Source organism: Eumetopias jubatus, unplaced genomic scaffold, assembly GCF_037043125.1.
Source record: "Eumetopias jubatus isolate StellerSeaLion01/CBP00866 unplaced genomic scaffold, mEumJub1_p1.0 scaffold_7, whole genome shotgun sequence".
Classification (NCBI taxonomy): Eukaryota; Metazoa; Chordata; class Mammalia; order Carnivora; family Otariidae; genus Eumetopias; species Eumetopias jubatus.
Genome location: NW_028274813.1, coordinates 28374879 through 28390322, shown reverse-complemented (window position 1 = coordinate 28390322; position 15444 = coordinate 28374879). Strand labels below are relative to the sequence as shown.

The window sequence follows — 15444 nt, the reverse complement described above, 5'->3', positions numbered from 1 at the left end:
TCCTTTAAAGAATGATGATTCATAGTTTTCAATGCTTGTTCACTTGTTTTTTGGGGGAGAGAGGACTTTGGGAATGCCAGGGTCAGAAAGGTCCAAGCAAGTATAAGTTAGATTAGATGTTAAAGAATGTCATAAAGGAGTCTTTAAATCACAAACAGTGTGCATTTGTGGCTCATCAGAATAAAAGCATAGAGAAGTAAAATTTTAAATTGGATTATACCTAAATATAAAACTATTTCCGTGTGAGCACCAGGTGAGTCCCATTCTGATCGTGGTAAATCTTTATCCTCCTCTGCTCATAATCGTCCAGGTGTTAGGACTCAACCACTTTGGTAGGTGCTATGTGCAGCAAAGAGTATTATTTGGTGGTATTAAAGAATATGCTTTGGGTCTGAAAAAGTAACAGCTATACATATTCAAATTTTCTGATAAAAATAGCATGGTGTTTTTATTCTTTGGTATCTGATGCAAATGTTTGTAAGAAATTTTTTAAAAATCATAATCAAGAATTTAATTTCAAATAAAATATGTATCTTTTTTTGGCTTAAGAATCAGAGTTGTAGGGGTGCCTGGGTGGCTCAGTCGTTAAGCGTCTGCCTTTGGCTCAGGTCATGATCCCAGGGTCCTGGGGTCGAGCCCCACATCGGGCTCCCTGCTCGGCGGGAAGCCTGCTTCTCCCTCTCCCACTCCCCCTGCTTGTGTTCCCTCTCTCGCTGTCTCTCTCTCTGTCAAATAAATAAATAAAATCTTAAAAAAAAAAAAAAGAAATCAGAGTTGTTTGGGTCAGTAGACTAATGGTGTTCTCTAAAATGGCTGGTTTAGAACTAAAAGGATATAGTAAAAAATAAGCAAGATTTTATTAATGTATATTTAAACTGAATTGTTTAATTCCAAAACATTCCTTGTTGGTTTCAACTCTAGCTGTACACAAGAATGCGAAGCATTTTCCCTAAGCCCGATCACTTAGTTCTGCAATATACTCAAACCTGACTTTGGACAACAGACTCCTGAGTAACTTGCACAGGCATTTCTGCTATGCTGTGATGCGTACCTGCAAAAAATTCACCAACTCTGCAAAATCACACACTACAGTTAACAGGGCTTTGGGAAAAAGACAGGTTAGCTTCTCAAAATCCATGGACTTTTTTCACTAAAGCACAAAAACACAGCCATCATCTAATACGAAGGGCGCTGCTGTGAAATCTCTCTCTGCATTTGCACCCAGCATCGCCATCAGTGGGCCCTTTGCAGCCTGAACCTGTACTTCTCCCTTCAAGATGTAGGTCATTGGTAGCATTTGCTTCTCAGAGAGCTCAGATGCATCAGAATTAGAAGTCTGTTCCAGGATGTAGATTTCCCCAATTTTGTTTTTAGATACAGGGGGTAATAGACGGTTTAAAAAACTTTAGAGTTACAGTACCAACAACTACAAATTAGCCTGAACCACAGATAAGTTTGTTTTTACACAAGGCAAAATGTTGGGGACTCCAGCTTAAAATTATAATATACAATTTAACATATCACTCTGGCAAATGAAATGAGGAAATTATCTTAAGCAAAGCTTATAATACTTCATTGTAGTGGGCACTGTGCTTTGGTGAGCAGCCCCTGAGACCTCCTTATCAGTCGGGCTCCCTCAGTGCAGCTTCTTCAAATGCATTCTCAGCCTCCTCCCCAGCTTCCGGTACCGGAAATAGTAAACACCTCAGAAGGCACAAAACAAGCCATTCTAAAGGAAAGACCTTTGTTTAGGTTTTCAGCTTTGTTCTGAAGGTCTTCATATATTGCTAAGAGTTCTCTCCGGCTGTGAGAAAGCTTACCCCTGGGAGCTTCCAAGTATTAACCTGCTGGGAAAAATGGCTTAAATAAATGCAGTTGTAGCAGAACAGACTGTACCTTTCTTGGCATCTTGGATTTGTTTCATAATCTCCTCTCTTTCTGCTTGCTCGGTGGCTGTTGTGACACGGAATGATCCTTCTCTTGTAAAAGTGGTCCGACTGGCATCAAAAGTGGCAGTCACTCCACATTCCTTCTCCCGCTTCTGCTTCCGTTCTAAACAGGCCGCAAAAGCACAGCCTACTGCATGACTCAATCTTTCACCCTATACGTAAGAGAAGGTTTAAAAAACTTTTTTAGAGTTATAGTACCAACAACTACAAATTAGCCTGGACCACAAGTTAGTCTGTTTTTTTATACATGGCAAAATGTTGGAAACTCCAGCTTAAAAATTATAATTTAACATGTCAATATGACAAATTAAATGAATAAATTATCTTAGGTAATGCTTATGATACTTTACTGTGGTGGGCATTTGCTTTTGTGATCAGCCACTGAGACCTCCTTATCAGTCAGGCTCCCTCTGTCACTCATGTTAGCTCTGGCCATCAGCTTAGGAGACACTACTCAAGGTCTGAAGCCCTAAGTCTTGACACAAATCCTGCATTTGCCACCTAGGGGAACAGTGGTAATACGTACCAAGCATTTCTAAGAAACTACTGAAAAGGCAGGGCAAGTTTCAGAAGCCTAAATAGACTGTCAACATATCTAGGAACAAAAGATACAAACTTAAAACTTCGGATAACTAAATACAACTCCAGAGATGACTTGGGAATTATGAAAAGGAAAGCTTAGCTTTCTCAGTCTCCCCTTTCCGAATGCTCCCCTCCCTAAGCACCCTTTTCCATTTTAGGTCCTCATCATTTTGATGCTTTCCCCCTTACCTTCCCTGTCTTCTAGCTCTCTCTTACCCCAACTCTCCCTCCCAAACACACACAGGCAAAACTTAAAGCAGGTTTTCATCCACACTCCCTACTTAGAAAGGAATTAAACAGATAAAAATCTGATTTGTGTGTGGGAGGGGAGGAGAACTTATATAAACTATTGCTTTAAAAAGATATACTGGATAACCTAAATTTAATAAACTCAATGGATTGTTTTTATCAGGGTTATCTGTATTTTAAACCATACCCCTAATTGTGGAATAAAAAAATTAGAGATGATATAGTAACTGCTGGAATCACTAACAGTGAGAAGAGGTATTTGAGAACAGGGAGCCCTTCGTGGAATTTTCAAAATCACACTGTGTAGGCTGCTACTCCTACATATGGTTCTGAGCAAGTAACTTCCCTGAATTTTATATGCCAATATCAGATACCATAGGAAGTTATGTATGAAATGCCTTTTGTCACACTAATATAAACTGTAAGATTTCACATAACTGCCTACTTACTAAAAACTGAGTTACTTTTTATTCATCCACATGAGTTTCCATCTAACTTCTTAGGAGGATGATATAACAGTAGGGCACTGAAGCATGAAATAGGAGGGAGTACTGAAAGAATTTCAGAACCTGTCTGCATTTGAACAGCTCTATTACAAGAACAGAGCTACACCCCAAAGAAGCTTACTATTTCTCCTAGGCCTAGGGCAAAAGTTCTTGAAGACAGGCCCTCCCCAAGCCCCACCTGGGACCCACTGAATTTTGAAAAACTCTGAGGGTGGGGCCTAACAAACTGTTATATTTTTATTTTATTTTTTAGAGATTTTTTTATTTGTCAGAGAGAGAGAGAGCGCACACAAGCAGGGGGAACAGCAGGCAGAGGGAGAGGAAGCAGGCTCCCAGTTGAGCAAGGAGCCCAATGTGGGACTCAGTCCCAGGACCCGGGGATCATGACCCGAGCCGCAGGCAGACGCTTAACCGACTGAGCCACCCAGGCGTCCCAGCTGTTTTTAACAAGTCCTCCAGGTGATTCTGATACAGAACAACCACTTGCCAAGGAGATTCAAACAGCCTGAAGGACCAGGATTTGACAGTAAAAGTGTTTTAATTAATGTAAGGGAACTCTTTGGATTTTGTGTAGTGATAGCAAAATACACCACTTTGTGACTTAACTTAAGGTCTGAGAGACAGAAGAAAGTGTAGTTTATTTATTTCAACTCATTGTCAAAGCACTGTGTCAAACCAAGGAGGAAGAGCTTTGACATTATTAGCCACCATTTTTAGGGCAGTGACCATGTGCCAGACCCCATACTAAGAATGCTTTTATTAATTATCTAATTTGGTCTTCACAACTTTATCTCTATTTTATAGAAGTGGAAAGTAAGACTTAAAGAATGTTAAGTAACTTGCCCCAAAACCCACAGTAATTAACCAGAATCAGACCTGAAACCCAGATCTGAGTCAGAGCCTAGACTCTTAACAGTTTATACCACTGTCTCCAAGAGTTGTTTTTTTTTTTTTTAAATATTTTATTTATTTATTTGAGAGGGAGAGAGAGCCGCATGAGCATGGCGGGGGGGCAAAGAGAGAGGGAGAAGCAGACTCCCCACTGAGCAGGGAGCCTGATGCAGGGCTCCATCCCAGGACCCTGAGATCATGACCTGAGCTGAAGTTAGATGCTTAACCAACTGAGCCACCCACGTGCCCCTCTCCAAGAGCTTTGGAAAACATTTTGGTGAATTTTAGAGTATGGCCATCACTTCCCTTTCAGATAAACCTTGGCAAGAGTTTACTGAGTTGTAGCCTTCAGGAATGGCTATACTGCCTTATTCTGTCTGGACTTAAAAAACTCAGTAATTACAATTATACACTCAATGCTCTACTATAGTTAAGATCATCATCATCTGAGAGATTTGTCTTTTATGTCAGAATTCTGGGTAATTTTTACATGAAAGACGATAGGTTAATTATTCTTTTTTTTTTTCTTCAAAGACTTTATTTATTTGATTTTTTTTTATTTTTTTTAAAGATTTTATTTATTTATTTGAGAGAGAGAGAATGAGAGATAGAGAGCACGAGAGGGAAGAGGGTCAGAGGGAGAAGCAGACTCCCCGCCGAGCAGGGAGCCTGATGTGGGACTCGATCCCGGGACTCCAGGATCATGACCTGGGCCGAAAGCAGTTGCTTAACCAACTGAGCCACCCAGGCTCCCCAGACTTTATTTATTTGAGAGAGCGAGCGAGCAAGCATGGGGTGGGGGACAGAGGGAGAGGGAAAGAAGCAGACTCCCCGCTGAGCAGGGAGCCCGAAGCGGGGCCTATCATGACCTAAGCCGCTTAACCAACTGAGCCACCTAGGCACCCCTAATTTTTCCCTACTTTTAAACAAAACCAAAATTTTCTATTTTGCAACAATTTCTGGCAAAATTCATTGTACCATAATTTAGTACTTTTTTTTTTAAGTAATCTCTACCCCCAACATGGGGCTTGAACTCATGACCCCGAGATCAAAAGTCCCATGTGCCACAGACTGAGCCAGCCAGGCACCTCAGTATTTCTATTTTTTAATTAATTGAAAAAATATATACCCCAACTCAGTTCTTTCATTTGTAGTAGAATTCCTTTGCAAATAAATTAACACCTTTTAGTACCAATGTCTTTTTTTTTTTTTTTTTTAGATTAAAAAAAATTTTTTTTGAGAGAGAGAGACAGAACATGAGTGGGGTGAGGGGCAGAGGGAGAAGCAGGCTTCCTGCTGAGCAGAGAGCCCGAAGTAGGGCTCAATCCTGGGATTCTGGGATCATGACCTGAGCCAAAGGCAGATGCCCAACCGACTGAGCTACCTAGGCACCCCAATGCCAATATCCTCTACCTAGATGTATTCGCAAATACATGTAAGAATCTTGAAAACAGTTTTTTTCTATTATGTTCAGTTAGCCAGCATATAGATCATTAGTTTTTGATGTAGTGTTCAACGATTCATTAGTTGCATATAACACCCAGTGCTCATCGCAACACGTGTCCTCCTTAATACCTGTCACCCCGGTTCTAATAATGAAAAGTTTCAAGTAAAGTTTAGCAGCCACCATCACCAGGGCACTTTTACTTTCCTTTAATGACCTTGGATCTCAGCTAATCATCTTGCTCTCTGAGCCGCAGGGTCACACCAAGAGTGTGAACTACCTGAATAAAAGGAATGAAAGCAGGCTAGTTTAAGCACTTCCAAGTGCTGTAAGAGCAGGTGCTTATACAAAAATGTAGTGGAAACTGCTTGGCTGAGTCAACCCAGGGTGAGTTTGGCTAGCTGAGGCTAGTCATGATGAAATCTACACTGCTGGACTCACCGTGTCCTTGACAGCCATAAAGCAATGACAGATCCAGCGCCGAGTAGTGCCATCCCGGCATATGTAAGAGAAGGCTCTATCAAAGTTCCTATCTGGGGCACAGAAAGAAACTTTTTCTATTGTCTGGTCAACTATGAGGTCCTAGAAAAAGGGAAGCACAAAGAAATAGAGGATTTACCAGGTTATTCAAGCTTCTCAGAATAAACACAGGATGTTCATTTCACAATACAGAGTCTCTAAAACTAATGCATCGAGACTATGAAATAGCAAGATCTGAGGCCAGCAGTCTGAATACTAAGAATCTGATGTAGAAGAGATCCCAAGAGGCACTTTGCCCAGATGCCTCTCTCACTTCATCTTCATGTTCTAAAACATATGCTTGCTGATTTTAGTTTTATCATAGTACACTTCATGTTCAATTTGACAATATATATAAATCAATATATTTCATCCAATTCCCATATAATTTATATTAATTTAGTGATCATTTCGAGTATGACTTTAAATACTCGCTTAATGGCATTGTAGCTACACAGTATAAACATTACACAAAATGTTTTTTAAAATCTTGAGGCTCTTCTATGTTATATTCCCACAGCCCAGAATCCCTAGATGCTGAGGTGGGGCTATAAGTGCTAAAACAAATGATCAAAAAAATGGCTTTTATAAAGCATCATTATGTGAATTTCTGTTGCTCCACAAACCTGCCAGCCAATTTTTAAAAATTCTGCAATTCTGGTGGCTCATTATGATTTTATTTTTCATAACCTTGATTACTATGAATTTCTCTTTAGCAATACGATTCTTCAAGTCTTTTGGATTGCCATTTTTCTTATTGACATGTAGGAGTTCCTTAATATATTCTAAATATGAGCCCTTTATAGGTTATATATCTTGCAAAATTTCTTTTCCATTCATGATGGGTCCAAGGGTGAAAAGCCACCAATTATTCTTATTACTAAAGTGGAAAGAACCGAACTAACGAATGCCAGTACTATAAGTAGCCAGCAGGGGGCGATACCACGTACGAACTGGTATAAAACAAAAACTGCCTCCTTGTACAACACATTTCATCCAAAACACTAAAGAAAACTATACAAGTTCTTAACAATAAGCTAATTAAAATGATCACTGTTTCCAATAATAATAATAATGTACATTTAAGACTACCAGTTCTCTTGAACTTAAAAAAAAGGGGGGGTCTCAGATGGAAGGTCAAAAGAACCAATGCAAATATAGTAGTAGTTGTACTTAAAATGTGTAAGTTATCCATCAAAACTGCTCTTTACCCGCCAGACCGTCTCCCCCTTTCAGTGACATATGAATTATTTTGAAAAATTGCCTTCTTGTTAAAATTCCTCCAGACTTTAGGTCTCTTAGGAAATTGTAATTAATGATTAAATGTGCCTATATAACACTTAATGCTCTCTAAGGTCAGAGTCTATGTCTCTGTTCTTTAGGCATGCAGGATCACTTTCTTTCCAATGCAAAATGCCATCTATGATGTTAGATATTGTGTAGATTCTAAGTAAATGCTAACCAAATGAGCTATTTATTAGTCCTTAAGATTTTGCTTAATTTGGGTTTTCAGTTAAAGAGCAGGTTACTCATTCCAAATATCACTTTCTAAGAATATAGTTCCCTTTATTAAGGAACAAGAAGAAATTTCAGATGTGATCTTTTTTTTTTTAAACTTTGGTAAAAGGTCCATCATGTTTTACATCAAATTTGTGGGGGTAAACATTTTCTTAAAATGTGTAAGAACAAAATTTTAACATTAAATGCAAACGCTTACTACACTAAACATGCTGTTATGTAGAGCAAAATGTTGTGGGAATTCTATTTTTCATAAGGTAAATGAATAACTAAATTTGTTTTCTGAACACTCGTATCTCAGAAGACTGTCATTTGGACAAAGTGGAAGGATACAGAATGACTACAGCAGCTTAACGGCATTACATTTGATCATTAGGGATTAAAAAAAAACATAAGCAGTAACATTTAAGCTTATAAAATTTTTACCTTAGTTTTCTCATCCACAACTCTGAGTCCATCTGCTGATACCCACAGGACTGCTTTAACTGCTTTCTTTCCAGTCTTTTAAAGAGAAAGCAAAAAGGAAGGGGGGGAGACACAAACATATATAATATTTAAAAAAAGGTCATCTTCCATAGGAAACACTGAGTTCTGCCTTCCAAAAGTCACAAGTACAGATGGAGTCCAAGTTCAGGAGGGGTACCCAAAGCCAGATACTCAAATCAAACTGCAGAAACATTCAGGAAAAAACAAGCCAAAGCCATTATTTTAGAAACACAATGCAAAACAATAAGATAAAATTAAGTGAAGGGAAAGGGAGAGGTGGACTCAAAACCAAGGTATCACATTTCATAAAGGGCAAAGAATTCATAAGTAGATTCTTCAGCCCTTTAAAAAATCAACCAAGAAAACCAAGAGTCAGGTAAATATTAAATACATAAGGAGTTACACCACAAGTAGCTTCTACAAATGTATTTACAGTAAAAAGTAATACATAGGTCTAAATTGAGATGCTGACCTATCCTTTGACTCCAATGTGTACAGCAGAACCCTTGGTCATCTGAAATTTTCATGTTAAACACCCAAGAAGTCTTCATTATTCCTTTAACCATCTTTAAAGACCGTTATTTCCTCCCTCACAATTAACACAGAACTGGTTTAGTTTTTAATTTGATATTAAATGTATGGAGACATTTTGGGGACACATAGGAGGATTAAAAAACTTGAAAAAATACTAATATTATTACATGAATTCTTTTTACTGGCTGAGAAAAGACTTCTTTTGGCACACAAGAATCACGTGAGAACAAGCTGATGTATGCTTCCTCCTGTGATGGAATGAATGGGACAGTGGGACTTTGTAACAGTAATTTAACAGCTTCCTGTCTCTTCAACTGCTCCAAGGATGAAAGCAAAATAAAAGCTAAGAATAGGTATCAGATTATAGAAAGTATAAATCAAAAGGAATCTGGTAGTAAAACTGCAGCCGCCGCCTCTAGAAGGGACAGAAGAGGATAAAGAAATGGCTACCACTTTCCTCTGTATGTGTCCGAGCCCAGCACTCCTCCACATTTATTTAAATGAACTATGTGCTCCACTCCAGGCCCATCATCTCCACAATCACCAGGCATCTGATAAGAGCCTCTTATATGCCAGGCAGTGGAAACACTTAAGAGTTGACAGTCCAGTGAAAGGCGACACTTAAACAAAAAATAAATAAAACAGTAGTAAGAGTTATAGTAGGGCTACAAACAATGTATAATGATGTCAGAAAGGAGGCATGGTCAAATCTACTTGTGGAATCAGGAAGGTTATTCGATGGAGAAGATCAAAGGAGGTACTGAAATAATTTTTCTAGATCCACAAGGTAGGGGCAGGGAGGCAGGGAAGTGACAGAGGCAGTGGATATGACAGGTAGAAGCAGAAGCTGCACAGCCCATGGAAGCAAGCAACGTGGCAAGTCTGCATTCTACAAATACTTCAGTATGACTTGAGAGTGGGATGGGTGAGCAAGGAACAGTGGGAGATAAAGAGTAGGAAAGGCTAGTCATGGAGGGCTTGTATGCTTGCTGAAGAATTCTATCTTAATTCTGTGGGCAATTAGGAGCTACTAAACGAATTTTTAAATGCATTTTTTAAAATATCACTGTGGCAGAAGTGTAGATGGATTGGAAAGAGACTGACAGGAGGCAGAAAGACCACAACACGATCCCAGATGACAGAAAATGAGGGTGAAGCTCTCTTCATTGAGATAAGGATAGAGATGAGAAAGTTTTAAATGGAAAATATAAGGGAGAAGTCAGAGGATGCCTCTCAGACTCCTGGCTTGGGTAATTAGGTAGAGATGGTACCACAACTAAGAGAAGAGCAGAGATGCAAAACCAAGTTTAAGGAGGGGAGAGTAAGATTTCAGTTTTAGACAAGCCAAGTTTGGGATGCCTATGCCATATCCAGGTAGAGACGTACTAACAGGTAATTGGATACAGAGATCTGATGCTCAGCAGAGAATTCTAAAATAGAATTTTAGTTTTGGGAAATATCAATCATGGGAGTAATAAGAGGGCCAAGGACAGGAGAGATTATCAACAAATAATTGGGAGAAGAGGAGTCTTTGAAATATCAGAAAAGGAAAAACCACGTCAGGAGAGCGGAGAGACTAGGGTTACTGACACCAAGGGAGAAGGGTTTCAGGAAGTAGTGGGGGCCCCAAATGTCAAATGCTGCAAACTGATCAAGCAAGAAAAGATGTGAAAAGTGTCCCCTGGATTTAGCAATGAAGGAGATGTGGTAGAGTGATAAAGGCTGTAATGGTTAATTTTATGTGTCAAACTGGATAGGCTATGATTGCAGTTTTTTTGTCAAACAGTGGTCTAGATGTTGCTTTGAAGATATTTTGTAGATGTGATTAACATTTACAATCAGCTGACTTGAGGTAAAGGAGATTACCCTTGATAATACGGGTGGGCTTCATCCAATCAGTTGAAGACATTAAGGGTTAAAAACAGGTTTCCCTGGAAAAGAAATTCTGCCTCAAGTCTCTAACATAGAAATTCTGCTGAGCTTCCAGCCTGCTGGCTGGCCCTACAGATTTCAGACTTGCCAGCCCCGATAATTGCATGAGCCAATTCTTAAGTCCCTCTCTCTCTCTCTCTCTCTTTTTTAAAGATTTTATTTATTTATTTGACAGAGAGAGGGAGAGATCACAAGTCGGCAGACAGGCAGGCAGAGGGAGAGGGAGAAGCAGGCTTCCTGCGGAGCGGGGAGCCCGATGTGGGGCTCGATCCCAGGACCCTGGGACCATGACCTGAGCCGAAGGCAGACGCTTAACGACTGAGCCACTCAGGCACCCCCCCCTTTCTATATGTATAGACAGATACCTAAATATATACATATGCACAAAGAGAGAGAAACAGATGGTGGTCCTCTTTCTCTGGAGGTCCTGACTAATACAGAAGGGGAAGTCAGACTAGAATGAGTTGTAAATATTAAATACTCTCTTTAAAAAAGCTTTCCTAAGCTTCTGCACAGCAAAGGAAACCATCAACAAAACGAAAGGCAACATACTGAACGGGAGAAGATATTTGCAAATGATATATCTGATAAGGGGTTAATATCCAAAATACATGAAAGAATTTACACCACTTAACACCAAAAAACTCAAATAATCTGACTAAAAATGAGCTGAGGACCTGGACAGACACTTTTCCAAAAACATACAGATGGCCAAAAGACATATAAAAAGATGCTCCACATCACTAATTATCAGGGAGATGCAAACCCAAACCACAGTGAGATATCATCTTAGACCTGTCAGAATGGCTAAAATCAAAAAGACAAAAAATAACAAGCGTTAGTGAGGAGGTAGAGAAAAAGGAACCCTTGTGCACTGTTGGTGGGAATGTGAATTGGTGAAGCCGCTGTGGAAAGTACTATGGCAGTTCCTCAAAAAATGAAAAATGGAACTACCATATGATTCAGCAATTCCACTACTGGGTATTTACCCAAAGAAAATGAAAACACTAATTCGAAAAGATATATGCACCCCGATGTTTACTGCAGCATTATTTATAAGAGCCAAGACATGGAAGCAGTCCAAGTATCCATTGATAGATGAATGGATAAAGAAGAGGTGAGATATACAGGGGCGCCTGGGTGGTTCGGTCGTTAAGTGTCTGCCTTCGGCTCAGGTCATGGTCCCAGGGTCCTGAGATCAAGTCCCGCATTGGGCTCCCTGCTCCGCGGGAAGCCTGCTTCTCCCTCTCCCACTCCCCCTGCTTGTGTTCCCTCTCTCGCTGTGTCTCTCTCTGTCAAATAAATAAATAAAATCTTAAAAAAAAAAAAGAAGAGGTGAGACACACACACACACACACACACACACAAAGACACAATGGAATATTACTTAGCCATAAAAAAGAACAAGAGCCTGTTATTTGTGACAACATGGATGGACCTACATGGTATTATGTTAAGTGAAATAAGGCAGATAGAGAAAGACAAATACTATATGATTTCACTTATACGTGGAATTTAAAAAACAAAACAAACGGCAGAAAAAGATCCATAAGTACAGAAAACAAACTGAAGGCCGACAGAGGGAAGAGGATGAGGGCATGGACCAAACGGGGAAGCAGGAGTGGGAGGGAATGAATAAGCCACAGAGTAAAAGGTGCGGCACAGGGGTATAGTCAATGGTACTGTAATATAGCACAGGAACAGGTGGTAGCTACACTTGTGCTGAGCGTAGCTTAACACAGAGATTTGGTGAACCACTGTGGTGTACACTGAAACTAATGTAACATTGTGTGTCAACTATACTTCAATAAAACACAATTTAAAAGTTGAAAAAAAAAGTTAAAAAATAGGTGCTGGGACCCAGCATCCACACAGTAGTGGGTACCTTTACAGAAGAGGTCCGAGTGGGGCTCGGACAGTCACCTTTGGCTTTTGCACCCAACCAGATGATTTGCCTTCAGGCTCTGAGCCTTCAAAGCACTTCACTTGATTTTCTTTTAAGATTTCCTTTTTAAGTAATCTCTACACCCAACGTGGGGCTCAAACCCACAAACCTGAGATCAAAAGCCGCAAGCTCCACTGACTGAGCCAGCCAGGGGCACCACACTTCACTTGATCAGATATTGGTCCAGGCTCTTGAGTCAAGAAAGCTTACTTATAAGTAAGCTCTGACTAAAGATGATATCCTGGTTTGTTCAAGAAATTCACCTTTCAAAAAGATATGAAGAAACTGTATCACAAAGATTGTTACTTCGACAAATGGAGAATTAATTTGTAGATGAAAACAAGGAAAAGTCTTCTCAGATGCAAACAGCTGAGACTGCTTTTAAAAGGAACCTTAGTCTTTTAAAGGATATAGAAGGGGCAGAGAAGTATTTACAGATGCAGATTTACCCAATTCCACCACCAGAGGTAGTTTCTCTTGAGATTCTTCACTGGGCATCAAAAGAGTGTATTCTCAAATGGGAACAGTTTCTTTTAGGAAGAGCACCATATCCTACTGGTGTTGAAAACGAAGCAGAAAGTACCACTCAAAATGAGGCGCAGTGATAACTTCACACACACTTTCAAAAAACCTGTTTAGTACAGCTGAAGATTAAAGAACATGCAGGTCGTTTCAGGAACTTTAAGAATAAACTATGCTCATACTGTCCCATTACCTCCTCAATGACAATGAAGATATGAGAATCTACTGACAAGTCTCAGGTTATCACTTCGAGACCTACTACTACTTCATGGTCATGAATTTGCTTTCTTCCAAACCCATGGAAGTGTTAAGAGCTAACACTGAAAGGTGAACTGTTACTAAGTAAGTCACTAAATGAAAAAACTATGATAAAAAATAAGTTTTCCTACAAAAAAATAAGTTTTTCTACAAAAAGAAGCTATAGGACAATGGGGGACAGGCAGAGGATCGAGGGAGATCTTTAAGAATTATGATAAACTAGCAAGATATACTAGAAACAGAATGGGCTCTGGTGTAAGAGAAATAGTCTGATTCAGTGCCACTATCCATAAGCTAAGCAAGTTATGGAGCCCCCTGAGCCTCCATTTCCTTCATCTGTAAAGTATCTGTAGGATTGGTAAAAGGATCAGAGATACATATAGTACCTGAAATTGAAAGAGGGTAATAACTAATTCTCGAAATTGAAAGAGGGTAGTAAGTCATTGGTAGCCATTTATCATCAATAGTAACTTTAAAAAACTTCTCCCAACAGTGAAGCTTCTTGAAAGACACACGTTCCACAACAAGAATAGATCATGCTTACATAATGAAGGAGAAAAGCCAGTGGAGAATGGAGACTGAAGGCCCGAGAAAGGGAAAGTCCTCTAGGAGGCGGGATGGGATGGGGCTAGAATACAGGTTTTAGACAGGAAGAGGGATGTCCCTTCCGTGAAATGGAGTAATAGGGTGAAGCTGGGTAAAATGAAGACAGATCTGTAAAGGAGGAAGTGGCAAGCTGAGGAAGCTCACTCTGGAGAGCCATAAATTCATCTGCGAAGGAGAGGAGATTACTTGCTTTGCTTTGCTGGGGAGAGGAAGGCAGACAGGCACAGTGAGATGGTAAACACATATAATAGAAGCAGAGGGGCTGCACAGCATAGCGACTCAGAGCATGAACTCTGGAACCAGGCTGTTGTCTGGGTCTGAATTCTGGTTCGGCCACTTACTAGTATGACCAAGGGCAAATGAGTTCTCTTAAGCTTCAATTTTCACACCTTATGATGGTAATTTCACATACCTCATGGGCTTATTATGAGAATGAAGTAATAAGTTGATACATGTAAAAGGTTTAGAACCAGAATGATTATATAACTCACTGTCCAAACTGGACCCTTTGAAAGTGAAAGGGGGCTCTATTAAAACCCAGAAACAGGTGTTCTACTGGGACTATTTCAGACAAATTGGGACTGTAGTTACCCTACCACCAAGAGGAACTGCCCATACTTAACCAACTCTTATTTAGCATCTAGTATTTTGCTACAAGATAAGCTCCACGAGGGTAGGGGTTTTTCCATATTTATTGTTCCTGTTGTATCCTTAGAGCTTAGAACAATGCCTGGCACAGCAAAGGAGTTTAAGAAGTATTTCTTGAAGGAATAAATTTGCCAAATATCTATTGTAGGGGACAGGAGACAGTTGGTCAATGACACAGAAGACTGCCAGATGGCACTGAAAATCCTGTGTAAGGAAATGAAATTTGCATCTTTATCAATCCACTCACTGCGCAATTGTTGCCTGCAGTGTTCAGCATCTGAGGCAACAGAACAGACTAATTTCAGGTTGGGAGAATGAAAATAGAAAAAAATCAAAGGTTATTTGATTTTAAAAAGTTTTTAAGTAATCTCTACATCTAATGTGGGGCTCGACTCATGACCCTGAGATCAAGAGTCACAGGTTCCGCTGACTGAGCTAGCCAGGTACACCTCAAAGGTCATTTCTGAATGGGACTTTTCCTCATTTAGTCTCCTTACCATATATAGCAAAATATATTTTCTTGGTCCAATTATACTGTTATAATAACATCTCTGCTTTTTGAAGTCTGTCTATATAATAAATTTTATGGTGCTGTGCTAATGTATCACTGAGGCACTGTATTTGTCATATTTCATGGCCTTTGATTTTCTAAATGGCGGAAGAAAACAGATAATATGAATTCTTGCATTTGTTCCTACTTTGGGTGCTGATTCTTGGATGTCACGATCGTCTGCCACAATACAGTTATTTCAAACAGGTATTGAGATATTAACACTCAAAGATACCTGTAGTTGAATTCAAACCCAGACTTCCTCATACAAACTCTATGGCAGCAATGCTCCTGTACTCTCTGTG

At 39.7% G+C, this 15444-nt stretch overlaps 1 protein-coding gene and 1 pseudogene across 14 annotated transcripts in view; one reads left to right on the top strand and one right to left on the bottom strand.

The window, feature by feature from the left end:
• NUMB (NUMB endocytic adaptor protein) overlaps window positions 1-15444 on the bottom strand; it is a 173491-nt gene that overhangs the window by 8529 nt on the left and 149518 nt on the right. For all 14 annotated transcript variants that reach the window (XM_088024524.1, XM_088024529.1, XM_088024528.1 and 11 more), the window contains 3 exons: window positions 8085-8159; window positions 6063-6203; window positions 1897-2101 (listed from right to left, as the gene is read on the bottom strand). In XM_088024524.1, the coding sequence (XP_087880650.1) occupies window positions 1897-2101; window positions 6063-6203; window positions 8085-8159 (421 nt within the window). The remainder of the gene's footprint in view (window positions 1-1896; window positions 2102-6062; window positions 6204-8084; window positions 8160-15444) is intronic.
• Window positions 12789-13120, top strand: LOC148163862 (centrosomal protein 15 pseudogene; annotated as a pseudogene).